Below are 27,232 nucleotides of genomic sequence, written 5' to 3'. Positions count from 1 at the left end.
GTAGGGGGGAAAATATTTTTTTTTTTTTTTTTTTTTTTTTTCTTCTTCTTCTTCTTCTTCTTCTTCTTCTTCTTCTTCTTTTTATATAACACACAATATAGAAGAGAAAAAAAAAATAGAAGTTGCAGAGATGAGAATGTTGAGGTGGATGTGTGGAGCAACAAGGAGGGATAGAATCAGGAATGAGCGTATTAGAGGGAACTGTGAAAGTGAGACCACTAGGACAGAAAATCCAGGAGAGCAGATTGAAGTGATTTGAAGAGGATGAGAGAAGAGACGATGGATATGTAGGAAAGAGAGTGAAGAATCAAGATATAGGGGGTAAAGGAGAAGGAGTAGGCCGAAAATGAGATGGAGAGATAAAGTGGAAGAGTAAAATCTACAAAAGTATAACTTACCTATGATATGCATGGATCTAGCCAGGGTGAGTACAAGGGCACGGTTCAATTCTTCCGATTCAGACGACACGAGAGTCTTCGGCTCAGATATGAATCGGGAGAGCTGAGGCTGCACTTCTGAACTGCCTAAACCTGAATACAAACCAAAAGAAACATTGAAAATATATTCATATAAAAAATTGACCATCGAATATTTTGACCAAATACATCAGGTACTTTCCTTCCTAAAGGTTTTAGGATAAGGAAAGTCAGCTCCCATGGCGCAGTGACTTATTGAGATATTGGAAAAAATCCTACAATGCTGCAGTGAGTACCAAAGTTGTGACATAATAACACAAAGAAACATCATTTACATTTTCATTACATTACATTTACATTTTACAAAGTAAAAAATCACTTCAATTTCCTTGCATTCTCGGTGGAAAGTCTGGGTCCGTAGGCGGCTAAGTCAATCTCTTTTATCAAAAAGGTTGGAGCCGCCCTAGATCACGTTTCTGGTGATCCTCGCTCGCGTCAGTAGTTGGTTCAGACAATTTTTCTGGCCATCCAAAAGGGGCAATTGCTCGAGCATCATGAGAGTCGTGCGAACCCTTTCATTTGAATTACATTGCCTACAAGGACATTTTGTGTCGTTCGGAAAAAATCGTGTCGTGTGTAGTGTTAGGACTCTCATTTAAATTACATTGCCTACAAAGAATGTTTTATGTCGTTCGGAAAAAAAATCGTGTCAAGTGTAGTGTGAGCACTCTCTCATTTCAATTATATTGCCTAGTAGAGGACATTCGGGAAAGAAATTCGGATGAAACTCACGACAAGTGGGAAAGGACCTTAAGGTAACAGATACGATAACATTACCTTTTTTTAGAAAAGAATTTGAAAAAAAATGTACCTTGGAACGGCTTTCGCATTACTTCAAGGCACATTCTTTTACATTCATGACTACATTCATGACTACATTCTTTTACATTCATGACTTCTCCTATCCTGTCTTCCTTCTCTTCGATTTCGGGACGATAAGACCTTAGCAGTTACAGTTCCCTCTGTCAAACCTCTTTTGAAAAAATGTACTCACTGAGGAACACAAGATATCTGGCCTAGTCCTGCATGATGCCACAGGGAGTGTGTCAGGGCCAGCGTGTACGCATACTGGTTGCCTAGCAACGTGTTGTGCGTACGGTTGAAGTTACACAGGGCGAAGATGTCGCAGTTGGTCGTGCCTTGGACCAGGGCTGGCGAGGAAATGACACGGATGAGACGGTCTTGGAGCGTGGTCCAATATGGATCGGGGAGGGCGGACATGAGCAGTCCGAGCACGTTGATGTAGGCGTGGATCTGATCTGACGCTATCACCGTGTATCTGGAAGGATAGAATATTTTAACTAAACGAGCGAAGCAAGTTTCCAATTGACGAATTTTGTGGGTAGGTAGTTTTTTTTTTTTAATAACAATCATTCACAAGCACATTAAGCATGGAGCAGAATCCTCCTCGTCTAAAACAGCTGAATAGCTGAAGTTTGTGTCGACTGAGGAGAAAACAGCTTCTGACATTTTTCCTCCTTCTGTGATTCTCCACGAGCTTCAGGTATTCTTACAAAATTGAACATGTAAGATATTTGCTCCTTACTTGCCCTCGCATGATTACATCCAGGAGGGCATTACCCACTTGTTCTGGAGGCACTGGTAGTCTCATTAGTTCCACTTTTCCTATTTAAATGGGGTTGGGTGTAAAATATTGATACCGGAGAAGAAAAAAACTTAAGCTTTCTTTACAAAATTGTTTTCATCCATCTCAACTTCGAGGATTCGCGGAGGAGTGCACATTGGAGGAGGAGGAGGAGGAGAATTAGACCTAGAAGCTACGGGTCCTACGGGATTGTTTTTTTTTAATTTTAATTAATCACTTTAATCTCATTTTAATGTAACAATTCTGTCTAAGTGGTATGCTGTATCATTTTGGTGACCCAAACTTTGGGCAGCTCGTCAATAAAATAGTATTGATTGTTTCTCTCTCACCTGAGCTTCAGACCCCTCCTGTGTGCGCAAAACGAGACAAAGCACCAGTCTATCGATAGTGACGATGTTGTACTTCCAGATCATACTGTTGATGGCGTCCACACACTTGTTCACGCGTTGACCTGGGACGAAACAAGGAGAACGGGTTAATGTGGAATTTGAGGCTGAGATGGGTTAAAACTTAAAACGAAATTGAAGGGAAAAATAACAATAAAAGCTTGATTATAACTAAAATCAGAGGTTTCATTATTAAAAACTAAAAACATGCAAAAAATAATAATAATAATAATAACATAGGTAATTAAAAATAATAATAATAATAATAATAATAATAAATAGGGGTGAAATAATCTTTCGAATTTAAAAAGAAAAAAAAAGAAAAAACAGAAAAACACCAAAAAATATTACACAGAATTTTGACCAAAAGATACCAGCCAATATCAATAAAAAATGTTCCAAATTAAAAACATAAACAAAGAAGCCAAGAACATAAAACTCATTCAATCACCATCAGAGAAGAACTTTTCGTCAAAATTCTTCGTAATCAAATTCAAATCCCTATCGCTTTATTTTGGACGAACACCACACAAACACTTGCCAATAGTTCCTTTTCCCAAGGCAACTCACACTAAACACGTACACATATCAACGAACACAGGGAAATACTCAAAATAAAGGACCGTGGTTATATCTAGAGAGAATAGCTGAAGATTTAACACGAGAAGAGATTTGCACATAAAAGAAAATATTGGAGACACAAATATTGAAAAGCAACAAAAGAAGTGGAAAGGATAGGTAAATAATACCGCTTTATTTTGGACGAACACCACACAAACACTTGCCAATAGTTCCTTTTCCAAAGGCAACTCACACTAAACACGTACACATATCAACGAACACAGGGAAATACTCAAAATAAAGGACCGTGGTTATATATAGAGAGAATAGCTGAAGATTTAACACGAGAAGAGATTTGCACATAAAATATTGGAGACACAAATATTGAAAAGCAACAAAAGAAGTGGAAAGGATAGGTGAACAATAACGCTTTATTTTGGACGAACACCACACAAACACTTGCCAATAGTTCCTTTTCCAAAGGCAACTCACACTAAACACGTACACATATCAACCAAAACAGGGAAATACTCAGGATAAAGGACCGTGGTTATATCTAGAGAGAATAGCTGGAGATTTAACACGAGAAGAGATTTGCACATAAAAGAAAATATTGGAGACACAAATATTGAAAAGCAACAAAAGAAGTGGAAAGGATAGGTGAACAATACCACCACAAGGAATTTGATGTTCTGAGTGACCTAACGTAAGGAGTAGAAAAGACGGTCGAAAATCAACAGATAAATAATACCACCACAAGGAATTTGATGTTCTGAGTGACCTAACGTAAGGAGTAGAAAAGACGGTCGAAAATCAACAGGATAAAAGACATTGCAAACAAAAGACGTTGAGAAAAGAACGAACAAAGTCAAAGGAAAATTGGACATCAACAAAACGAATCTGCTGCTTCAATAGTGTTGGAATCAAAGGATCTTTTTTTTTTTTTTTTTTTTTTTACAACGCTAAAAGCAATCTGTTTTCATTTTCCCCTATTGATTCTAATGAACCTGAAATTCAGAAGAATAGTTTATTATTTACTGTACAAATGAACCTGAAATTAAAAGTAAAATTAAATTAATTAATGCCAGCCTGGTTGGCTTGGTTGGTAGCGTGTCTGCCTTGTAAGCGCTAGCTCGCGGGTTCGATTCCTCAAAGGATACTAAGGAATCTAAGGTACGATTGGAAACATGACAATTAGCATTGAGGATTACGAGAATATCAAGACAGACCTGGAACAAAGTTACCACACTCTGAGGAACTACCCGGTCACGTTTCCACCACACAAACCTTCCCCTATGGAGAAAAGACTTGCAATATTCGAAACCTCCCCAAACCTCACTGGCGCAGTCACATTTGTCTCTCAAGAGCAGAACCTCATCCAATCGGCATTGCCTGAACAATGCGTCAATCATTTCAAAGAATTCCAATTTCCACCAGATGCTCTGTGGAATGGTCCAACAACGCATCCTTGTACCACACCACCCTACCCTGTCAAAAGCATGATCACAATCAATAAATGCGACCAAAAAGTTCCCAGGTTCGATTTTCTTCGAACCAGTATCACGTTTGATTTAACCGGGCTTATGCTTTGTATTGAAACCTCAAGTGGATCGTGTAGCGATATACAAATCATATTGAATGATGCGAGAATCGATGTCGTGGCTTTGCTAGAGGAAGTGCACAGGACAGATTTGTTAGATATGACAGGGTCGTATTGTGCCTACATAGTGAGACATTATAATCGTACATTCCATTTACCACATAGCATCGAACACAAGCAAGCTTCTATTAAACAAGAAGGTAACGTCATGTGTGTGTTTATACCTTGGAAATAAATATGAATCGAAATAAGTATGAAGGCGAGAAATAAAATCCTTATAAACTAAACAAAATACAACATCGAATACTATCTGAGATCTAAATTCTAAAGAGAAAACTATTGAAAATGGTAATGCTTAGTAACTTAAAGGTCTTCAAGAACAGGTGATCTTTTTATGAGGCACAAAAAAATATCAAAGAGAGAAAAAAATATCTGAATTTTGGCAACATTTCTCGTGCTCCCCAAAGCGTTTTCAAATGTTTTCACCAGATTAACATGGATTACAATGATTATTGTGGCTAATACAACTATACTATCATGTATGTAGATGAATATCATGCGAGCAAGCTCAAAAGATGCAACTTTCATGCGATCAGTATACTCACGCGAATGCTAAGTACCTGGAAAAATTCTAGTAGGATTTAGTCATGGAATATTTTAAATTCACTGTTTGGATAGGTACCCTAGGTAATCAATTTTTAGATCTTCTTTGAAAACTATTGAAAATGGTAATGCTTAGTAACTTAAAGGTCTTCAAGAACAGGTGATCTTTTTATGAGGCACAAAAAAATATCAAAGAGAGAAAAAAATATCTGAATTTTGGCAACATTTCTCGTGCTCCCCAAAGCGTTTTCAAATGTTTTCACCAGATTAACATGGATTACAATGATTATTGTGGCTAATACAACTATACTATCATGTATGTAGATGAATATCATGCGAGCAAGCTCAAAAGATGCAACTTTCATGCGATCAGTATACTCACGCGAATGCTAAGTACCTGGAAAAATTCTAGTAGGAATTAGTCATGGAATATTTTAAATTCACTGTTTGGATAGCTACCCTAGGTAATCAATTTTTAGATCTTCTTTTTTTTTAGATCTTGAACTTCTTGTCTAAATGGTTATTGTGGCTAATACAACTATACTATCATGTATGTAGATGAATATCATGCGAGCAAGCTCAAAAGATGCAACTTTCATGCGATCAGTATACTCACGCGAATGCTAAGTACCTGGAAAAATTCTAGTAGGAATTAGTCATGGAATATTTTAAATTCACTGTTTGGATAGGTACCCTAGGTAATCAATTTTTAGATCTTCTTTTTAGATCTTGAACTTCTTGTCTAAATTAGATACTTATATGAAAACTACCTATTTTTATTAATTTTATTAGTTTATTATCAGTCAGTACATATTCGAAGAGGGGTTTGTCAGTTAGCAGTTTTATTAATTTGAAAAACTTCCGAATTTCGCGACATTTGAGGTACCAACCTTCCAACTGGACCAAATTTCACTTTAGTATCCATCACACCTCCATCACTAAGATCATCATAATTTACTCAACTCTATTTCTTTATTTTAATCTATTCCTCTTTTCCTCTTCTCATTATCATTATCATTATCATTATCATCATTATTGTTATTGTCATTTTTTTTTTTTTAAATTAAGCAAGGTCTATAGTAATAACTAAGCATTGTACAATATGAAACCCATAAAATAAACGAGACCTTGTTTAGACTGCTGGGGTAAAGGGACTTTTTAGTCTCATTCGAGCAGGATAAACAAGGTATATTCTATTCTATTCTATTCTATTCTATTCCGGCACAAATTGTACCAATCGCTTTCACCAACCAACCATTTTAGTGACCAATTTATTTTCGGCCTTTTGCTAGATCGTCAATATTGGATTTTAAAATCGGCCGTTTGGGTCATAAGTTATTGATGATTTTTTTTTTTTTCTTATATAAGGGCATGAATGCTCGTCACAAATTTTCGTTCCCCCATTAACACATACACGAGGTACCTGTGCCAAATTTTGTGACGACTTGGATTCGAACCACCAACCTCCGGAGCCAAAGTCCTTCAAGCCAACACTTGAGCTAATGAGGTTGGTTTAGATATGGAAGGAGCCCAGATATTGCTTCTAGGCGTCCACGTGGCTTTATACCCCAGTCAATCCTTCCGCCACCGTAAGACCATTCCTATCTCAGTGACATGGGAAGTAACGGGACGTACAGACTAGAAGTGCCGAATGACTAGGGGTTGGATGGAAGAGAATGCCCTAGGCATTAATCCCGCCCCTGAGTTAGGATTTTTCAATTTTTTTTTCTTTCTTTATTCAATTTTCGTTTTCTTTTGTTAATTTCTTATTATTTTGTTATTTTGTTTTGTGTACCTGTTTGTAAATATTGTATTGTAAAAATATTGTAAAATCCTAATAAAGTGTAATATAATAATAATAATAATAATAATAATAATAATAATAATAATAATAATAATAATAATACAGACCGAGGCATACTGTTCTAGATTAAAGCAGAGTCCACTTTCGGGTAGGTGGTACAATCAAAAATCAAACCATACAAAACGAAATAGTTTTCCCCAAAGTCTCGGATGAAATATTCTCCAATCTGCACACTACGAGCTTTTGTTTTTCCTCGCATATCATACTCATCTTTAACCTAGCATAGTATGCCTCGTCTGTATATTCCCTAAGGCCAGCCACTCACTATCAAGTAGACCTGATCAGGTGTCAGGTCTACCTGATAGAGTCAGTGTGTGCTCATCAGGTGTCAGGAACTGATCGGGTGTACCTGCCAGTGTCAGGTCTACCGGATAGTGTGTGTGCTCATCAGGTATCAGGAACACATCAGGTGTACCTGCCAGGTCTATCTGATAGTGAATGGCTGGCCCAAGGGAAGATTCTTCATCGGGACAGTGAAAGAAAGACAACAAAGAGAGAGACGAAGAAACCGTTCCACCAATGAGAAACGAGATACCTACTCTTACCTTCTTCCGAGTTGGCAAATTTAAACACTAAATAGTCACAGAACTTGCGCAGATGTGCCGACAGAGCTCGGGCGCCGATCTTCTCGAGGATCTTGTACACGATCGGGTTGATTCGGTCCGTCTCGAGAACCATCTGCCACAGGAGACAGAGGAAGAGAGGCGGGGTGTTCGCGGCGGAAAAGTGAGCGATGATGTCATTCTCGTTGGTCATTGAGGACCAATTGCGGTATTCTTCTTCGACGGCCTTCTTCAGCTGCAGTTTGTTCTCCTTGGGGACGGTGTTCTGCTGGAAGAACTCGTTGAGGACAGGAGGGAAGGATTCGAGCGTGTGGTTGGCCCAGGAGTGGGGCGTGTTCTGCATGATGGTCATCAGGATGTCCTTGCACCAGGACCCGCTGATGGGGTCGTTACCCGTGCCTGGGGGAAAGAGAACGGTACGATTAGAGTGTAGGATGGGAAACATCTTTTTTTTTTCTTCTTCTTCTTCTTCTTCTTCTTCTTCTTCTTCTTCTTTTTATATAACACACAATATAGAAGAGATCTTTATCTTAGGAGGTGTTTATTTTATGTACATAAATTTATAAAAAATAAATGGAATAATTTTCAATTCAATTCAATTCTTCTTCTTTTTCTTCTTCTTCTTCTTTTTATATAACACACAATATAGAAGAGAAAAAAAAATAGAAGTTGCAGAGATGAGAATGTTGAGGTGGATGTGTGGAGCAACAAGGAGGGATAGAATCAGGACGAACCGGATTGGTCTAGAATACCTGGAGAATTAAGATTGGAGTCGTTATAGTCCTTACGAGGCTGAGTGCAAATCGTATTCCAATCACAAAGCCGAAAAAAAAACCTCGTCTCTGCCGAGAAAACTTTTTTTTTCTGGAAAATAAAACTATCAATAATATAGCATAAACTAAACATAACTTACATAGATTACAATTAAATTTTCTTCTCTTCTTCTAGTACCATGTCCATTACTGAACGTTGGTAATCAAATTGGCTTGATAGAATCAGGAATGAGCGTATTAGAGGGAACTGTGAAAGTGAGACCACTAGGACAGAAAATCCAGGAGAGCAGATTGAAGTGATTTAAAGAGGATGAGAGAAGAGACGATGGATATGTAGGAAAGAGAGTGAAGAATCAAGATATAGGGGGTAAAGGAGAAGGGGTAGGCCGAAAATGAGATGGAGAGATAAAGTGGAAGAGTAAAATCTACAAAAGTACCTATAACTTACCTATGATATGCATGGATCTAGCCAGGGTGAGTACAAGGGCACGGTTCAATTCTTCCGATTCAGACGACACGAGAGTCTTCGGCTCAGATATGAATCGGGAGAGCTGAGGCTGCACTTCTGAACTGCCTAAACCTGAATACAAACCAAAAGAAACATTGAAAATATATTCATATAAAAACTGACCATCGAATATTTTGACCAAATACATTAGGTACTTTCCTTCCTAAAGGTTTTAGGATAAGGAAAGTAAAAAATAACTTCAAATTCCTTGCATTCTCGGTGGAAAGTCTGGGTCCGTAGGCGGCTAAGTCAATCTCTTTTATCAAAAAGATTGAAGCCGCCCTACATCACGTTTCTGGTGATCCTCGCTCGCTTCAGTAGTTGGTTCAGACAATTTTTCCGGCCATCCAAAAGGGGCAATTGCTCGATCTCTTTTATCAAAAAGATTGAAGCCGCCCTACATCACGTTTCTGGTGATCCTCGCTCGCTTCAGTAGTTGGTTCAGACAATTTTTCTGGCCATCCAAAAGGGGCGATTGCTCAAGCATCATGAGTGTCGTGCGAACCCTCTCATTTGAATTACATTGCCTACAAGGACATTTTGTGTCGTTCGGAAAAAATCGTGTCGTGTGTAGTGTTAGGACTCTCATTTAAATTACATTGCCTATAAAGAATGTTTTATGTCGTTCGGGAAAAAAATCGTGTCAAGTGTAGTGTGAGCACTCTCTCATTTCAATTATATTGCCTAGTAGAGGACATTCGGGAAAGAAATTCGGATGAAACTCACGACAAGTGGGAAAGGGCCTTAAGGTAACAGATACGATAACATTACCTTTTTTTAAAGAAAATGATTTAAAAAAAAATGTACCTTGGAACGGCTTTCGCATTACTTCAAGGCACATTCTTTTACATTCATGCCTATCCAAGAACGGAAAAGTTCGGTGAGAAAATTTCCGCCCAGGCCGGGATTCGAACCCAGTACCTCCAGGTTGAGAGTCAGTGCCCTTAACCACTCGGTCACAGAGGAAACAACGACAACTTGGTAGCAAAGTATTGGGATGCACGAGGGAAAATGACCTAATAGTCAACTCCGAGCATTTGAAAACAACAACATTCATGACTATCCAAGAACGGAAAAGTTCGGTCAGAAAATTTCCGCCCAGGCCGGGATTCGAACCCAGCACCTCCAGGTTGAGAGTCAGTGCCCTTAACCACTCGGCCACAGAGTTGGGCACGATAACATTACCTGTAATAAGTCGAAGGGCCGTTGACTCGACGCACAGATGGAGTTGCGTTTTGTTCGTCTGAGGCACAGCAGCCAAGCTGTGCAGATGAGATAGGAGTTGTACACGATAGTGCGGCTGTATGTGATGCATTCGGTAGCTGAACATTTCCAGAAGTGTGAACAGAATGCCCCAGGCGTGCGATTTGAACACGGTCGGCAAAAGTTGCGAGATGAAGCCCTTGATACCTGGAAATGGTACGAATAATACAAATGAAAATTCACACATGAAAATTGGATACTTACTTCAAGAGAACACAATTAAAATCTAGCACCCATATTCAAAAAATAAAAAAACTTCCAATTTAGGGGAACGTGAACAAACCGTGGATATCGCGAATAAATTGCGAACAACCCAGGCGTGCGATTTGAACACGGTCGGCAAAAGTTGCGAGATGAAGCCCTTGATACCTGGAAATGGTACGAATAATACAAATGAAAATTTGAACAATTGGATACTTACTTCAAGAGAACACAATTAAAATCTAGCACATATATTAAAAATAAAAAAACTTCCAATTTAGGGGAACGTGAACAAACCGTGGATATCGCGAATAAATTGCGAACAACGCGCGGATACCGCGAACAAACCGTAGATACCGCGAACAAACCGCGGATACCGCGAATACACCGCGGATACCGCGAACACCGCGGATACCGCGAACACCGCGGTTACCGCGAACACCGCGAATACACCGCGGATACCGCGAATACACCGCGGATACCGCGAACACCGCGGATACCGCTAATACACCGCGGATACCCCGAACACCGCGAATACCGCGAATACACCGCGAACACCGCGAATACCGCGAACACCGCGGATACCGCGAACACCGCGAATACACCGCGGATACCGCGAACACCGCGGATACCGCGAACACCGCGAATACACCGCGGATACCGCGAATACCCCGCGGATACCGCGAAAACCGCGACGAACACGCGGATACGCGAACACCGCCTGAATACAGTGCGATCGCGATACCGCGACCACCGCGATTACACCGCGATACCGCGAACACAACCCCGGATACCGCGAACAAACCGTGGAATCCGCGAACACACCGCGGATACCTCGAACAACCCCCGGATACCGCGGAAACCGCGGGATATCGCGAATAAACGCGGATCCGAACAAATCGTGGATATATCGAAATAAATCGCGGATATTGCGAATAAATCGCGGATATTTCGAACCAACCGCGGATACCGCGAACACCGACACCCGCGAACAAATCGGGATACCGCGAACAAATCGCGGGATACCGCGAACTATGTAATTGTGAATAACTTAAAAGAAGACAATGTATATTCAAGGTATCTAAACAAAATAACAAATAACTACACAGAAATTTCCAAACGCGTGGTCAAAATGTAGGAGAAACCTTCTCTCAACCCCCTACATTTCCCCTGAACCCCTACTTTTACTTTTGGTAGTAGGGGGTCAAGGGGAGGTTTCTTCATACCTAGGTTTTTGACAGAGCTCATTCTCTCTTCTGCTTTCAGGTTGGAAGGTTCTCTGTTCCTGATCTCTGTGATATCTCCCAACATTTCAACATGATTTTTGGAAAACAAGAGTTCCCATTGGAGTATTTAAGATTACAAAGGAGTCTTTTCTATGTAACTTTTTGTGATAAATCGATTGGTGTACATGTAAAGTCTCTAAGAATGACGGTTAACAAATTATGGGCTTCAAACAAGCCAACTTCAAAATACTTTGAATGTTCTTTGAAAAAGCATCAAACATTATTGTGCCCATTTGAACAAATACAGAAAAATGGTAGCCTTGGACTTGTCAAAAATTCAACTTACCAAGAGATTCAAACTCCGTATACACGAGGAGTCTACTGTACGTTTCTACCAAGGCCGGAGTCAGGGACACGTTAGCTTTCTAAGAATGACGGTTAACAAATTATGGGCTTCAAACAAGCCAACTTCAAAATACTTTGAATGTTCTTTGACAAAGCATCAAACATTACTGTGCCCATTTGAACAAATACAGAAAAATGGTTGCCTTGGACTTGTCAAAAATTCAACTTACCAAGAGATTCAAACTCTGTATACACGAGGAGTCTACTGTACGTTTCTACCAAGGCCGGAGTCAGGGACACGTTAGCTATGAGCTGTTGTTGAGCCAGCTTGATTACATGAGTCACTATGGAATGGATCTTATTCTATGATATCTACTTACCCAGGGATTCAATCTCCGTAGCCTTGGACTTGTCAAAAATTCAACTTACCAAGAGATTCAAACTCTGTATACACGAGGAGTCTACTGTACGTTTCTACCAAGGCCGGAGCCAGGGACACGTTAGCTATGAGCTGTTGTTGAGCCAGCTTGATTACATGAGTCACTATGGAATGGATCTTATTCTATGAGATCTACTTACCCAGGGATTCAATCTCCGTATACACGAGGAGTCTACTGTACGTTTCTACCAAGGCCGGAGCCAGGGACACGTTAGCTTTGAGCTGTTGTTGAGCCAGCTTGATTACATGAGTCACTATGGAATGGATCAAACTCATCTTGGCGTGAACGGTTAGGGCGTCCAGGATATGCATGGAGAGGGGCACAGTGGGGCCATGGGCCAGGGCGGGGTTCGACCAGCCCCCGGGGCCCCCTGCTTGCCCTCCCCCTGCTCCTTGCTGATGAGACTTCTGACCGCCTGGAAGAGGGAAATAGGAATTAGGATACCCAAATACTTGAGCACAGTAAAAAAAAAAAAAAAAAAAAGGAAAGGGGGAAAGAGAAATAGGAACCCCAAAAACTTGAACACAAAAAAAAAAAAAAAAAAAAAAAAAAAAATGGACCGATTGCAATACTTTCTCATGAACTTGTATAGGTTCCCTATACGTAAGGGTAATGGAAAGTAAAAATGGACCAATGGCTGAAAATTTGGATGTAGGCTCTAGGGATAACATACATACAGTTCCCTCTATGAAACCTCTTAAAAAAAAAAATCTACCTAGAATAGTTTCCACAAGGGCCGCCATAGGTCGGGAGAAATAGTCCTGATTGGTCGAATAGGCGTTGCACAGGAGCGCGGTTCTGTAGTCGGCTTCCATGCCGAGGGTCGCGGGTTGACTGTTGATCCCCGGGGGTGCCAGTTGTTGTAGGAATTCGTGATGCAGCTTGAGTGTGTTCGGGATGGATCGCTGTAGACTACTGAGTGTTACATTGCCCCCTGGGATTTGAGTTTGACTGGGGAACAGAGAAATGTGTTGAAGAATGAGTGAGTTAGAAATAGAACTACTCTTTTCAGTGAACTACTCAGTCAAAGTGTGTTCGGGATGGATCGCTGTAGACTACTGAGTGTTACATTGCCCCCTGGGATTTGAGTTTGACTGGGGAACAGAGAAATGTGTTAAAGAATGAGTGAGTTTCAAAAAGAACTAATCTTTTAGGTGAACTACTCAGTGCTGCCTGGGATTTGAGTTTGACTGGGGAACAGAGAAATGTGTTGAAGAATGAGTGAGTTGGAAATAGAACTACTCTTTTCAGTGAACTACTCAGTCAATGGGTCAGATCCTGTCAAAGCATATTCCATGGAACCTATGGTGTTTGTTTGCCCACAGGCCCCCATTTATGAAAAACACTTTCCTTAAATGAATGAAAGACTCTTTAATTCTTGGAATTTTTTCATCAAACAAATAGCAAAATTTCACTCAGGGGCCCCTGTTTCAAATAACCATTGAAAATACATAGCGTCCAGTGGCAGGGATTTGAGTTTGACTGGGGAACAGAGAAATGTGTTGAAGAATGAGTGAGTTAGAAATAGAACTACTCTTTTCAGTGAACTACTCAGTGAGTCAGATCCTGTCAAAGCATATTCCATGGAACCTATGGTGTTTGTTTGCCCACAGGCCCCCATTTATGAAAACACCTCCCTTAAATGAGAGACAGACTCTTTAATTCTTGGAATTTTTTCATCAAACAAATAGCAAAATTTCTCTCAGGGGCCCCTGTTTCAAATAACCATTGAAAATACACAGCGTCCAGTGGCAGCCAACGCAGTTCTTCTTCCCACCCTTTCCCTGTGAAGAGTGAAGTGAAGGGTCGACGTTTCATGTCAGTCCCTTCCAGGCACTGTCAAACTTCAAAAGAGGGGAAATTCCGAAAGAAAAATACGGCTATCCTATTAGTGCTTGTTCAGAAGTCAAGTCAATGGAAAATTGATACAAAAAGAGCTGTCCAGTGGCAGCCAACGCAGTTCTTCTTCCCACCCTTTTCCTGTGAAGAGTGAAGTGAAGGGTCGACGTTTCATGTCAGTCCCTTCCAGACAGCCCTACTGTCAAACTTCAAAAGAGGGGAAATTCCGAAAGAAAAATACGGCTATCCTATTCGTGCTTGTTCAGAAGTCAAGTCAATGGAAAATTGATACAAAAAGAGCTGTCACAAATGAGCAGTGACAAATGTCATTATAGGGTTAGGGTAAACGCAAAAAGGAGCTTTCACAATTTGAGCAGTGACCCAGTGTTATTATAGGGTTAGGTTAAATATATGTACATATTGTACAATAAGGAGCTTTCTTTTTCACTAACCTAAACTTGGCAGAGTTTTCATCTTGGCAGAGATCAATTCTTCGTGTGAGTCTGGAGTAATTTGTGTGAAAGAGCTGTCACAAATGAGCAGTGACCAATGTCATTATAGGGTTAGGTTAAACGCAAAAAGGAGCTTTCACAATTTGAGCAGTGACCCAGTGTTATTATAGGGTTAGGTTAAATATGTACGTACATATTATATTGTACAATAAGGAGCTTTCTTTTTCACTACCCTAAACTTGGCAGAGTTTTCATCTTGGCAGAGATCAATTCTTCGTGTGAGTCTGGAGTAATTTGTGTGAACATCACGAGGTTCAATTTTATACAGAATTGTTCGTCAGAAAGTCCACTAGAGGTTCCTTTTTGTTACATCCAAAAATACTGACGTGGTTCGTCTACAGACGCCATTGAAGTGTGAAAAGCGTCGCAATTTGAATGTATCCAAATGGATACAGTGCCAAGATAGAGGTGTAATAATAATAATAATAATAATAATAGTGCTTATTTATACTGCTCGCATAGGACTGAAAAGTCCCTTTACTCCAGCAGTAGGCTACTACTATTATTGTGGTCAAATTCTCAATAAAGAGCTGTCACAAATGAGCAGTGACCAATGTCATTATAGGGTTAGGTTAAACGCAAAAAGGAGCTTTCACAATTTGAGCAGTGACCAAGTGTTATTATAGGGTTAGATTAAATATGTACATATTGTACAATAAGGAGCTTTCTTTTTCACTACCCTAAACTTGGCAGAGATTTTTTTTTTCATCTTGGCGGAGATCAATTCTTCGTGTGAGTCTGAAGTAATTTGTGTGAACATCACGAGGTTCAATTTTATACAGAATTGTTCGTCAGAAAGTCCACTAGAGGTTCCTTTTTGTTACATCCAAAAATACTGACGTGGTTCGTCTACAGACGCCATTGAAGTGTGAAAAGCGTCGCAATTTGAATGTATCCAAATGGATACAGTGCCAAGATAGAGGTGTAATAACCATTCTATTTACTCCTTTCTTACCTATCAGTCTGGGCTTTCTTGATGAGATGAATCCATATGCAGGTCATTGCCATCTGATGAGTACACAGAGGTTGATTATGATCGGGTACTCGCAGAGGTTCCTTCTCCGAATAGAGGAGATCGTAGAGTTTGAGAACGGGAAGGAAATTGTTCAGGGGGTCTTGATGAGATGAATCCATATGCAGGTCATTGCCATCTGATGAGTACACAGAGGTTGATTATGATCGGGTACTCGCAGAGGTTCCTTTTCCGAATAGAGGAGATCGTAGAGTTTGAGAACGGGAAGGAAATTGTTCAGGGGATTCCGCTGTATTGACCCGGAGATGAATTGAAGTAGCACCTGGGAAAGAATAGAACATACTTTATTTATTCTCCTCGAATGAGAAGAAGTAGCACCTGGGAGAGAAATAAGAAAGGGATAGAATATATGTACCTTGTTTATCCTGCTCGAATGAGACTAAAAAGTCCCTTTACCCCAGCAGTCTAAAAAGGTCTCGTGTATTTTATGGGTTTTATACATAATACGGGTTTATATCGGACTACGCGCCGATAAAAGTTGCGCGTCTACACTTCCAATCTGAGACAGACAAACCTAATGAATACTTTACTTTCATCAACACTTACCCACATCAAATGATCACTTAAAAAAAAATGCACCTCGGTAGCGCTTTCGCATTACTTCAAGGCACATTCTTTCATATCCGCCCTGGCCGAAATTCGAACCCAGCACCTTCGGGTTGAGCGTCAGTGCTCTTGACCACTCGGCCACACTCAAATAAGAATAGAATAGAATATACGTACCTTGTTTATCCTGCTCGAATGAGACTAAAAAGTCCCTTTACCCCAGCAGTCTAAAAAGGTCTTGTGTATTTTATGGGTTTTATACATAATACAGGTTTATATGGACTACGCGCCACTAAAAGTTGCGCGTCTACACTCCAATCTGAGACAAACCTAATGAATACCTTCGGGTTGAGCGTCAGTGCTCTTGACCACTCGGCCACACTTGTAGCACCTGGGAAAGAATAGAACATACTTTATTTATTCTCCTCGAATGAGAAGAAGTAGCACCTGGGAGAGAAATAAGAATAGAATAGAATATACGTACCTTGTTTATCCTGCTCGAATGAGACTAAAAAGTCCCTTTACCCCAGCAGTCTAAAAAGGTCTTGTGTATTTTATGGGTTTTATACATAATACAGGTTTATTACTTTGTATATTTCATAATTTCACATTTGTCGTTTTGCTTTTCCAATTGTTATGAATCTCATTTTGTTAATATATTGTTCAATAAAAGTAATATTATTACCATTACCATTACCATATGGACTACGCGCCACTAAAAGTTGCGCGTCTACACTTCCAATCTGAGACAAACCTAATGAATACCTTCGGGTTGAGCGTCAGTGCTCTTGACCACTCGGCCACACTCACCCACATCAAATGATCATATATGATTGAATTGCTTCTGTAGCCTTCTGTTGGCCATTTCTTTTGCACAGCCAATTTTGTGCACTACCAACTTTAGCATTTTTTTTTTCCATGTGGGAGTTTCTGATTAAGAGGCTGACTTTGAAAAACATGGTTACTCTACCTCTACACTTGATTTCATACTTTTACTTGCAGTGATGAATTTCTGAATATATCTTCAATTAATGAGTAGAAGGAGGACAACAACTTACATTTGAGTGTCGTGCGAACCCTCTCATTTGAATTACATTGCCTACAAGGACATTTTGTGTCGTTCGGAAAAAATCGTGTCGTGTGTAGTGTCAGGACTCTCATTTAAATTACATTGCCTACAAAGAATGTTTTATGTCGTTCGGAAAAAAAAATCGTGTCAAGTGTAGTGAGCACTCTCTCATTTCAATTATATTGCCTAGTAGAGGACATTCGGGAAAGAAATTCGGATGAAACTCACGACAAGTGGGAAAAGGCCTTAAGGTAACAGATACGATAACATTACCTTTTTTTAGAAAAGAATTTAAAAAAAATGTACCTTGGAACGGCTTTCGCATTACTTCAAGGCACATTCTTTTACATGCATGCCTATCCAAGAAAATTCCATACCTCGGCTGGGATTGAACCCACGCCCTCCTGTTTACCAGGCGAGCGCCTTGACCACTACACCACCGAGGCAGGTGTAATAACCATTCTATTTACTCCTTTCTTACCTATCAGTCTGGGCTTTCTTGATGAGATGAATCCATATGCAGGTCATTGCCATCTGATGAGTACACAGAGGTTGATTATGATCGGGTACTCGCAGAGGTTCCTTCTCCGAATAGAGGAGATCGTAGAGTTTGAGAACGGGAAGGAAATTGTTCAGGGGGTTCCGCTGTATTGACCCGGAGATGAATTGAAGTAGCACCTGGGAAAGAATAGAACATACTTTATTTATTCTCCTCGAATGAGAAGAAGTAGCACCTGGGAGAGAAATAAGAATAGAATAGAATATACGTACCTTGTTTATCCTGCTCGAATGAGACTAAAAAGTCCCTTTACCCCAGCAGTCTAAAAAGGTCTTGTGTATTTTATGGGTTTTATACATAATACAGGTTTATATGGACTACGCGCCACTAAAAGTTGCGCGTCTACACTCCAATCTGAGACAAACCTAATGAATACCTTCGGGTTGAGCGTCAGTGCTCTTGACCACTCGGCCACACTTACCCACATCAAATGATCGCGGCCTTTCCTCAGGTCGCGCACACTGAGCTTGTCATACAGGGACTGCACAATGTTCGGGAACTTGGCGAATTGAAACAGGACAAAGTAGATGAGCTGGGAGGACAGATGGAGCCACAGCCAGAGGGTGTGGGAAGGAGGAGAGGTGGCGTCATGGGAGGAGGAGGGGGGGCAGCAGGCTTCGGCTTCGGATCGTTCCATGGCCACGATGAGAAGTTCAACGAGTTGCTCCTCGAGAGCCACACACCGGTTTTTTTGCTGGGGGAAAAATCAGAGAGGAAATGTGTAAACATTGTTAAAATCAGTGGTTGGGTGGAAGAGCTCACGAAGTGTCAATAATAAAGGGAAGCAGGTACTACCTATGTATTCTTAATGCTTGATTCTTAAGGTAAAACACACTACTATAACGTCACGTGACGTGAGGGCAGTGTGGCTATCATGAACGAAATTACCTACAATATTATCGGAAAACTTTGAACTACATCTTTCTGACCCCCCATGAGGTCACGTGACGTAATAGTAGTATGTTTCCACCTGTAGATTCGTGGAGAATTTTTGACCCTTGGTCCCTACACTTAACACCCCCCATGAGGTCACGTGACGTAATAGTAGTATGTTTCCACCTGTAGATTCGTGGAGAATTTGTGACCCTTGGTCCCTACACTTAACTCCCCCCATGAGGTCACGTGACGTAATAGTAGTATGTTTCCACCTGTAGATTCGTGGAGAATTTGTGACCCTTGGTCCCTACACTTAACACTTTATCTAGGTGGGTTATTTTGTTTGCGTATGAATTGGCTAATGATACGGTACTCACAGTTTTCTGCAGTCCAAGCAGCGAGCACACCATGTCCCGCGAGTATGGCTGCTCGAGAACATAACGTAGAAGTTTGGTCTGGGGTTTGAGAAGAGAAGCATCATAGGGGAGATTCCCCTTGAGTGAGAACTTCAGAGTAACCGGGTCCAGGCGCCAAGGGTTGATTTGAGTCTCGGCATAACCCGAGTGTTCTACCACGGGGAGCATTTCAGACAGACCAATGATGGAGACCATCTGAGCTGTGGCACGGAAACTCGCCACACAACCCGAGAGGAGATTGGAGAGTTTCTACAAAGGGAGAAGAATGTTTTTTACTTATATAAAAAAAAACGTGAAAATTGTGTTGCTTTCCTTTTGAAAAGCAGCAAACAATAACAATAATAATAACAACGAACGTGTAAAAAATAGGGCATTGATTCCTTTTCTCATAATCTTTTTAGCGCGGTGGACTCTGGATCTGGAGGTTTGTGGTTCAAGTCCAAGTCAAGTCATAAAAATTAGCATAGTGAATTGAGTGGGGAACATTTGTGACAAACATTTATGTCTAACACAATTAAAATTATTTTTCATTGCAGAGATTTCCGTGAATAAAGTATATGTGTAAATAGGTTTTTACCTAAGTAATTAGGTCTTGTTGTTTGGTTTTTACCTAAAAAAAAAAAAAAAATAGGTCTTGTTGTTTGTTTGATACTGATGGTTGTTCTGATTGTTTTGTTTCTGATTCTGCAACAATTTGAATTGTTACTGATATGTACATGTAGGTATTAATATTTAACCCATCAAATGTATGAGACCTTGTTTAGACTGCTGTGGTAAAGGGATAGAAAAGGTATATTATATTCTAGATGGGTACTTATTTCTTCTTGTTGTTTGTTTGATACTGATGGTTGTTCTGATTGTTTTGTTTCTGATTCTGCAACAATTTGAATTGTTACTGATATGTACATGTATTAATCTTTAACCCATCAAATGTATGAGACCTTGTTTAGACTGCTGTGGTAAAGGGATAGAAAAGGTATATTATATTCTAGATAGGTACTTATTTCTCACCCAATGAGGCCAATTAGCCCGATGTTCGGGATAAGCCTTCTGCAACTCATTCACAATAAAGTAGGAAGGGAGAAGACAAGCGTTCCTATCAAAAATGTACTGGATGACATTCTCCAAAGCTTTGAATTGAGGTGCAACATTGGCTGTCAGTACAGGGGGCATTGCACATGCTTTCTCACAACAAATCTGTCAAAATTGAAAGAGGGGGGGGTCAATTAGGATATGAAATTCAATTCAAAACTTTAATAAATTTATTATTATTCATTATTTAATAATGTACTTTGGTCAGTAAGATGATACCTCAGAAAAAAGGTTTAAAAAATAAAAAATAAATAAATAAAAAACATTGAAACCAATGAATCTGGATTCAAGTAGGTATCTGGATTTGAAAATCCCATACACTGCATTTGGATTTTCGAAACACTTAAATAAAAACTGTATCATCAATTTTACTTTGCCAAGTCATGCTGATATTCACTAGGTACTCATGTTTCAAGTTTTAGAAGCAAATATGGCTTGCATGTATTATAAAATTATCATTTTTAAAAATCTAGCTTTACACATTAGATACTAAAAACATTGAAACCAATGAACCTGGATTCAAGTAGGTATCTGGATTTGAAAATCCCATACACTGCATTTGGATTTTCAAAACGCTTATATAAAAACTGTATCAGCAATTTTACTTTCCCAAGTCATGCTGATATTCACTAGGTACTCATGTTTCAAGTTTGAGAAGCAAATATGGCTTGTATGTATTATAAAATTATCATTTTTAAAAATCTAGCTTTACACATTAGATACTAGTAATTCCACTTTTTTTACCTTCATTATTTCCCGTACACCTTTATAATCCACACCCCCAATAATTTTTCTGACCAGCTGAAATGATTTGATCCAGAAGTCTTCATTTTTATACTGCAGCTTGTCAGAAGAAAGGATGCACTCACAAACAAGCCTGAAATAAAATACAAATGATATAACATAATTTCAAGTTGAATATTAAAATCAAAACAAATTTGTTTGGAGGGATGTACACAAGGCAAAATGAGACCAACAACTGAAGAGCAGTATGTTGAAAAGATCTTTCATTCTGCAACAACTCAATTTAAAAGTCACAAACAAGCCTGAAATAAAATACAAATGATATAACATAATTTCAAGTTGAATATTAAAATCAAAACAAATTTGTTTGGAGGGATGCACACAAGGCAAAATGAGACCAACAACTGAATAACAGTATGTTGAAAAGATCTTTCATTCTGCAACTCAATTTAAAATTATAAATAAAGAGGATCTTCTGTCTGACTATTACTTAGAGTGTTAAAAACAACACATAAAATTAGCTTTTTATATTCTTCATAAGCCAAAGGGACTGTTGAATCAAACATTGTTAACATCCATTCCAGTCTGGTTAGCGGAAATACAACTAACAAACCAAGCAATCCGAACAGGGATTTCACCAACACACAGCTAGATTCAATCTATGAGAAACTAGAAAAGGACCATTCGATCAGCTACGAAGAAACTAACAAGGAAATAATTGATGTAAATGACCGATGTACTCGTGAAACTGCTCACCTTGAAAGTTCATTGCATTGTCATAATACAGTAGAAACTAACAAACCGAGATCTTTCATTCTGCAACAACTCAATTTAAAAGTATAAATAAAGAGGATCTTCTGTCTGACTATTACTTAGAGTGTTAAAAACAACACATAAAATTAGCTTTTTATATTCTTCATAAGCCAAAGGGACTGTGGAATCAAACATTGTTAACATCCATTCCAGTCTGGTTAGCGGAAATACTACTTACAGGTTGTCTAACATCCCTAACATGAACGAAACAGAACATCATAGTGAAAACACAGAAATGCACTCTCATTCTGAATTTATAAACTGTGTGCAACCATTTCTAGGTTTTGATTACCACGAAAAGCAAGATGTTGTTCGTAAGAAGGAAGATTTTTCCCAAATCTTAACTGAGATCATGTCTCACGAAAGTATGAAGCATGATGGAAATACTGAATCCAGGCAGGAAGATAAACAGACCAGTTTTACTCAAATACAAGTCAATATCAATGAAGAAACTATTAGTGAGTGCAATACTGAGGGGAAATACTACAGGTTGTGAGATTTATGCTTACCTAGCTGGTAGAACATTGTCAGCTACTAGTTGCTCAAGAACATTGAACAGAAATCCTTTTCTTGAATGACTGTTGGTGTTTCCTGCCAGAACTAGAAACTGTTTGATTCCTAACTCTTGGTTTTCTGGTGGAATACCTTGGAAAACAGAGCAAAACTCTGATATTGAACATTTCAGTCTATCCTTTTGAGTGTTGAGCTTGTGGATGATGTAACAGCTGAATGCTTCTTCTATGTAATCTACCTTCTGAAAGAGAACAGGTTTGGTTGCTTTATTACTGTAGATTTAATAAGCTCCCATGGCATAGTGGTCACTGCACTTGCCTTGCACACGGGAGGGTAAGTGATCATTTGATCCATATCCAGGATCACAATTTATTTTTTTATTTTTCTCTTACTGTAAGATGTAAATGCTAGATGCCTGATTGGAAATTCAGACCTTGATATTGTCACCTACTTTGGTGCAAATTGTGCCTATGCCTAAAGTCTTGGGTTGGGGAAAGGGGTTTTATTTATTTATTTATTTTTTTAATTCTCTTACTGTAAGATGTAAATGCTAGATGCCTGATTGGAAATTCAGACCTTGATATTGTCACCTACTTTGGTGCAAATTGTGCCTAGGCCTAAAGTCTTGGGTTGGGGAAAGGGGTTTTTTTTATTTACTTTTTTTTTTTAGTTAGGTGCTTTTGAATATTTTATCCGGAGAATATTTCAAACTTACCAAGATATCGTTGATAAGGGTAGACACCTGAGATTCAATATTGGAACTCATCTTGTACCAGTATTCTTTAAAAAATTACATAGGGAACTGCATTTCTTCCATGATCATTACTTGGTTGAAGAGAAGCTGAGAGTGCAATGTCTGGTGACTTGACATTGGGAACATTTTGACAGTATGCTTTCCGCTTTATTGAACTTGATAAACAAGGGTAAAGAAAAGTAGCTGTGATCTGATAGAACAGATCAAAAAATAGGATAAATGTATTCTTGAAGTTAACTTTGAAAATGTACAATCCTCACTCCAAAGTCCTGATTCCAAAATACACGTCTACACATTTGTTCGAAAACGAAACAGCAAAATCAGATAGACTCGATCTTTGAGAAACTAGAAAAAGATCACCCAAATGACTGCTTGAAAGTTCCTAATGCTTCAACAAAGTCATTGCCTAATATCCCTAACATAAACGAAACAGAACATCATAGTGAAAACACAGAAATGCAGTCTCATTCTGAATTTATAAACTGTGTGCAACCATTTCTAGGTTTTGATCACCACGAAAAGCAAGATGTTGTTCGTAAGAAGGAAGATTTTTCCCAAATCTTAACTAAGATCATGTCTCACGAAAGAATGAAGCATGATGGAAATACTGAATCCAGGCAGGAAGATAAACAGACCAGTTTTATTCAAATACAAGTCAATATCAATGAAGAGGGTATCAGTGAGTGCAATACTGAAGATAAATGCAAGAGAGTCACAATTGAAAATAACAAAACAAAAGTTGCTAGCAATGAATTAATCAACATTGGAAATGATACAAGAGTCTCTGAGGAATTCAGATGCAGCAATATCACAAAACAACCTAATTGTAGCAAAGACGTCAGTAGTGACGATACTTTGCGCGATGATCTTGGAAAATTCACGAGCTTCAAGTCTGCCAGTGGAAGAAAAATCCAGATCAACCCAAATTCCCTCAAGAAAGCTAGAGAAATATTTGATTCTTTAGATGCAGAATTGAAAATAAATGCTGAAACCCCGTCTAATTCCTTATTAAGTTGTAAAAAGTCCGATAGTTACTCCGAGTCTATGAATGAACCCATATCTAGGAGTCTCGGAAACAAAAACAATGAGGTTATCAGTGTGAATGAAAGATCTGAAATTAAACATGAAATGACTCAAGCTAACGAGTTTTCCGTAAACGTCGAAATCAAAGAAAATACTACGCCTATGTCTGCTGTTTCAAAAGAACTTAATCCTCAACCGAAGATTGAGTCAAATGTAGCCCAGAAATCATCCATTACTGTGGAAAAACAAGCAAAACTTTGGGATGCATTTGAAGATAGTTTCGTGGTGCCCCAGACTCAAGACATTTTGTTCCATCGTAAGAATAAATACAATGATGTAACCATGTGTCAAACTAGTGATGATTTGTATCAAGCTGAACCCAACAATGACATTTCCAACACTCAGTTCCACATGCTTGGAGAGTTTGTTGAGAAACTCAGTACAAATGAGAAAACGATGGAACAAGATTGTGAAACCCTCGGTACCTTGGAGCATGTCATTGATGTAACAATTCCCATTGATGTAAGAGTTCCAAAGCCCAACAGACCTACAATAGCAAGTGCCAATCATAAAGAAAGTACCACTACTAGACCAGTCAGCCCAGACTTGTCACATCAGAGAAAAGGTGTTGAGCCTCTAGTCATGAGAAACCCAAAGAAAACCAAGCAACGAGTACCAATAGACCAAGGTCAAGACTCAAAACAGCATCCCCTGATCTATCAGACAAGACAGCATCAAGATTTGCAAATCTATCCAGTGATAACATCAGTGAATTCCTAGCAAGTGAGTTCAACCTGACGGAAAATAAACTTGGCAAGAGAACGAAACCGATGGAAGCTAGAACAAATAAAAGAAGAAAATTGTGCTTCACACAGGAGAAGGATGATTCTCAAACGCTTGAAACAACCGGTGCTCTGGATGAAACGTTGCGAACCAAAATTCTCGCTGAACGACTAGTAGCGTTGGAAATTCAGAGGAAGATGATCAAGGAACGCTGTGAGTTGAGCAAGAAGGGCCAGTACCAGGTGGACTTTGAGCTAGGGGCATTCTACAAGGCGAAACAAAAGAAAAGCCAGAGAGTTTCTTTCTCTGCAGTCACTAGTGGGAAACCGCCCGGACTGTTCACTTCAGTTGAGGTAATTATTCAACATTTTTTATATATTTTTGACAGACCAACCTCAGTGGTGTAGTGGTTAGCGCGATGGACTTCGGAACTGGAGGTTGGTGGTTCGAGTCCAAGTCAAGTCATAAAATTTAGGGAACGAAATTTGTGTCAATCGTTTATGCTTAACACAATTAAAATTTCATTTCTTCCCGAAAATTCATAATCTAATTAACAGTTAATTACTCTTTTTGTTCCAGTGTATCATGTTGGGATTATCGGAATCAGTGCTGTCTATGACTCCAGACAAGGCTGTGGATTTCCAGTTCGACTTGACCGACCATTATACGTGAGTTTGATTTGAGTTCGGCTGCAGTACGTGACAGCTAGTGGCTTCAGGTAATGGGACTCCCCTAAATTACCAGCCTAGTTAGTTTAGAGAGCCTTGTAAGTGCTAGGTCGCGGGTTCGATTCCCGCCTGGGGCTAAACAGATGTTCTTGGGGAAAAAATAGCGCCCTTAAATGTCTGGCTGTGAGACTAAGAATAAAGAGAAGAACAGCTAATCCTAACCAGCCGATCAACCATTTTTTTAATCTTTCATTCTTTACACATTCTATAAGGATTTAATTTTAAAGATTGTACCTCGGTACCGCTTTCGCATTACTTCAAGGCACATTCTCGTACATCCATGCCTACCCAAGAACAGAAAAGTCTAAAGAGAAGCTTAGATTAACCCTTGGTGCACAAAAGTGTCGCGGTTGTCTAAGCAAACTCTGATTTATTGATTTTCCCGTTTTTTTTTTTTTTTCCCCCGTCTTTGTAGCAAAACAGGAAAGGTTTTATCTTGTGTTGACGCGTAGTATTTTTGAAATTACCCTTTATTTATTTTTACTTTCTTTTCAAATAAGAATGTGATCTTTTTTCGTGCTTTCGAGTTTTGTAACTTTTTCTAGGGAAATAGGCACGTTTAAAATACTAGAAAAATACGAAGTTCGTTCTTTGAATTTCATTGATAACAAATTTCTGAAGGTATTCGCGAGTTCTTTCGCGATGTATTGTAGACAAAATACATCGTAATGTTTGTCTCGTGTCAAGTTTTATGAATGGAGGCCCATTGTCCGTGTACAAAAGTTTGTAATTAAGTTGCCTGACAAGATATTGCTCAGGTAGGAGAGTGGTTGTTAAGTTACGTGCCGTGATCAGTTGAAATTTGAATATTAGATAAAAATCCTGGATTGTTTGTTCTTTATTTTTATTTGTTCATTTGCTATTCTCTATTTTTATTGTTATTTTTTTTCTTTTTGTTTACAAATTGTAAATTCTTATTGGTTCTCATTTACATATTTTTTCATGGCCTTGTCTGATTTTCTCTTCTCTTACTCCTCTTTCCTTCGTTCGTAACCTGATCTCATATTTTCTTACGTATTTATCCCTATCTATATCCCTGGATATTCTTTCATTTCTCGCCTTTCGTCTCTTATCTCCTGGTTTTCCTTCCCCCTTTTCGGAGTTTTCACTTCTTTCCACATTTTAAGGAATCGTTCCCAAGAAGGCCACAGCCTATGTTATTTTCGTTACTTTTTCCTTCCCCCTTTTCGGAGTTTTCACTTCTTTCCACATTAAGGAATCGTTCCCAAGAAGGCCACGGCCTATGTTATTTTCGTTACATTTCAGGAGAGACATTTTAATACAGAAATGTAAAATTTATCCCAGAAATATGTTTTTTTACACATAGGCCGGCCCTTTTACATGAAACTCTCACTTACTTTGCATGCAAAAACATCCTGCCCCGAGGCAAAAACTTTACCCAGAGGCCGTTGTTCTTCTGAAATTTTACTCGAATCTTCACGAAGTTGGTAAAAAAAAAAAACGACTTCCGATTTTTCTCCCCCCAAAACTGACAAGTGCATTAAAACGAGAAGGTC

At 39.1% G+C, this 27,232-nt stretch overlaps 3 protein-coding genes across 5 annotated transcripts in view; 1 reads left to right on the top strand and 2 right to left on the bottom strand.

Moving 5' to 3' along the window:
- LOC103508229 (mediator of RNA polymerase II transcription subunit 23-like) overlaps positions 1–2,100 on the bottom strand; it is a 9,205-nt gene extending 7,105 nt beyond the window's left edge. For both annotated transcript variants that reach the window (XM_008472761.3, XM_008472768.3), the window contains exons 1-2: positions 2,027–2,100; positions 1,471–1,755 (exon numbers count right to left, since the gene is read on the bottom strand). In XM_008472761.3, the coding sequence (XP_008470983.1) occupies positions 1,471–1,755; positions 2,027–2,088 (347 nt within the window). In that variant the 5' untranslated portion in view covers positions 2,089–2,100. The remainder of the gene's footprint in view (positions 1–1,470; positions 1,756–2,026) is intronic.
- LOC108252324 overlaps positions 1–5,014 on the top strand; it is a 9,607-nt gene extending 4,593 nt beyond the window's left edge. Inside the window, exons 1-3 of one of the 2 annotated variants that reach the window (XM_017443839.2) lie at positions 2,753–3,206; positions 3,770–3,958; positions 4,185–5,014. In XM_017443839.2, coding sequence (XP_017299328.1) covers positions 4,217–4,864 — 648 coding nt within the window. In that variant the 5' untranslated portion in view covers positions 2,753–3,206; positions 3,770–3,958; positions 4,185–4,216 and the 3' untranslated portion in view covers positions 4,865–5,014. Of the gene's footprint in view, positions 1–2,752; positions 3,207–3,769; positions 3,959–4,184 lie in introns of those variants that run through there. The other variant, XM_017443844.2, reaches the window with a different exon arrangement.
- Positions 1–23,499, bottom strand: part of LOC103508517 (mediator of RNA polymerase II transcription subunit 23) — a gene marked incomplete at its 3' end in the record, with an annotated part of 42,250 nt that extends 18,751 nt beyond the window's left edge. The window contains 15 exon segments of the mRNA XM_026822844.1: positions 2,412–2,533; positions 7,642–8,058; positions 8,881–9,012; positions 10,126–10,350; positions 12,555–12,830; positions 13,131–13,366; positions 15,722–15,917; positions 16,687–16,736; positions 17,896–18,092; positions 18,395–18,667; positions 19,227–19,514; positions 20,277–20,462; positions 21,102–21,234; positions 22,424–22,668; positions 23,143–23,499. Of these exon segments, the coding sequence (XP_026678645.1) occupies positions 2,412–2,533; positions 7,642–8,058; positions 8,881–9,012; positions 10,126–10,350; positions 12,555–12,830; positions 13,131–13,366; positions 15,722–15,917; positions 16,687–16,736; positions 17,896–18,092; positions 18,395–18,667; positions 19,227–19,514; positions 20,277–20,462; positions 21,102–21,234; positions 22,424–22,668; positions 23,143–23,193 (3,027 nt within the window).
- Between the last annotated feature and the right edge of the window lie 3,733 nt (positions 23,500–27,232).

The sequence above is a fragment of the Diaphorina citri genome, unplaced genomic scaffold (genome assembly GCF_000475195.1).
Source record: "Diaphorina citri unplaced genomic scaffold, Diaci psyllid genome assembly version 1.1 scaffold19, whole genome shotgun sequence".
Taxonomy (NCBI): Eukaryota; Metazoa; Arthropoda; class Insecta; order Hemiptera; family Psyllidae; genus Diaphorina; species Diaphorina citri.
This window is presented reverse-complemented; position numbering and strand designations above follow the sequence as displayed.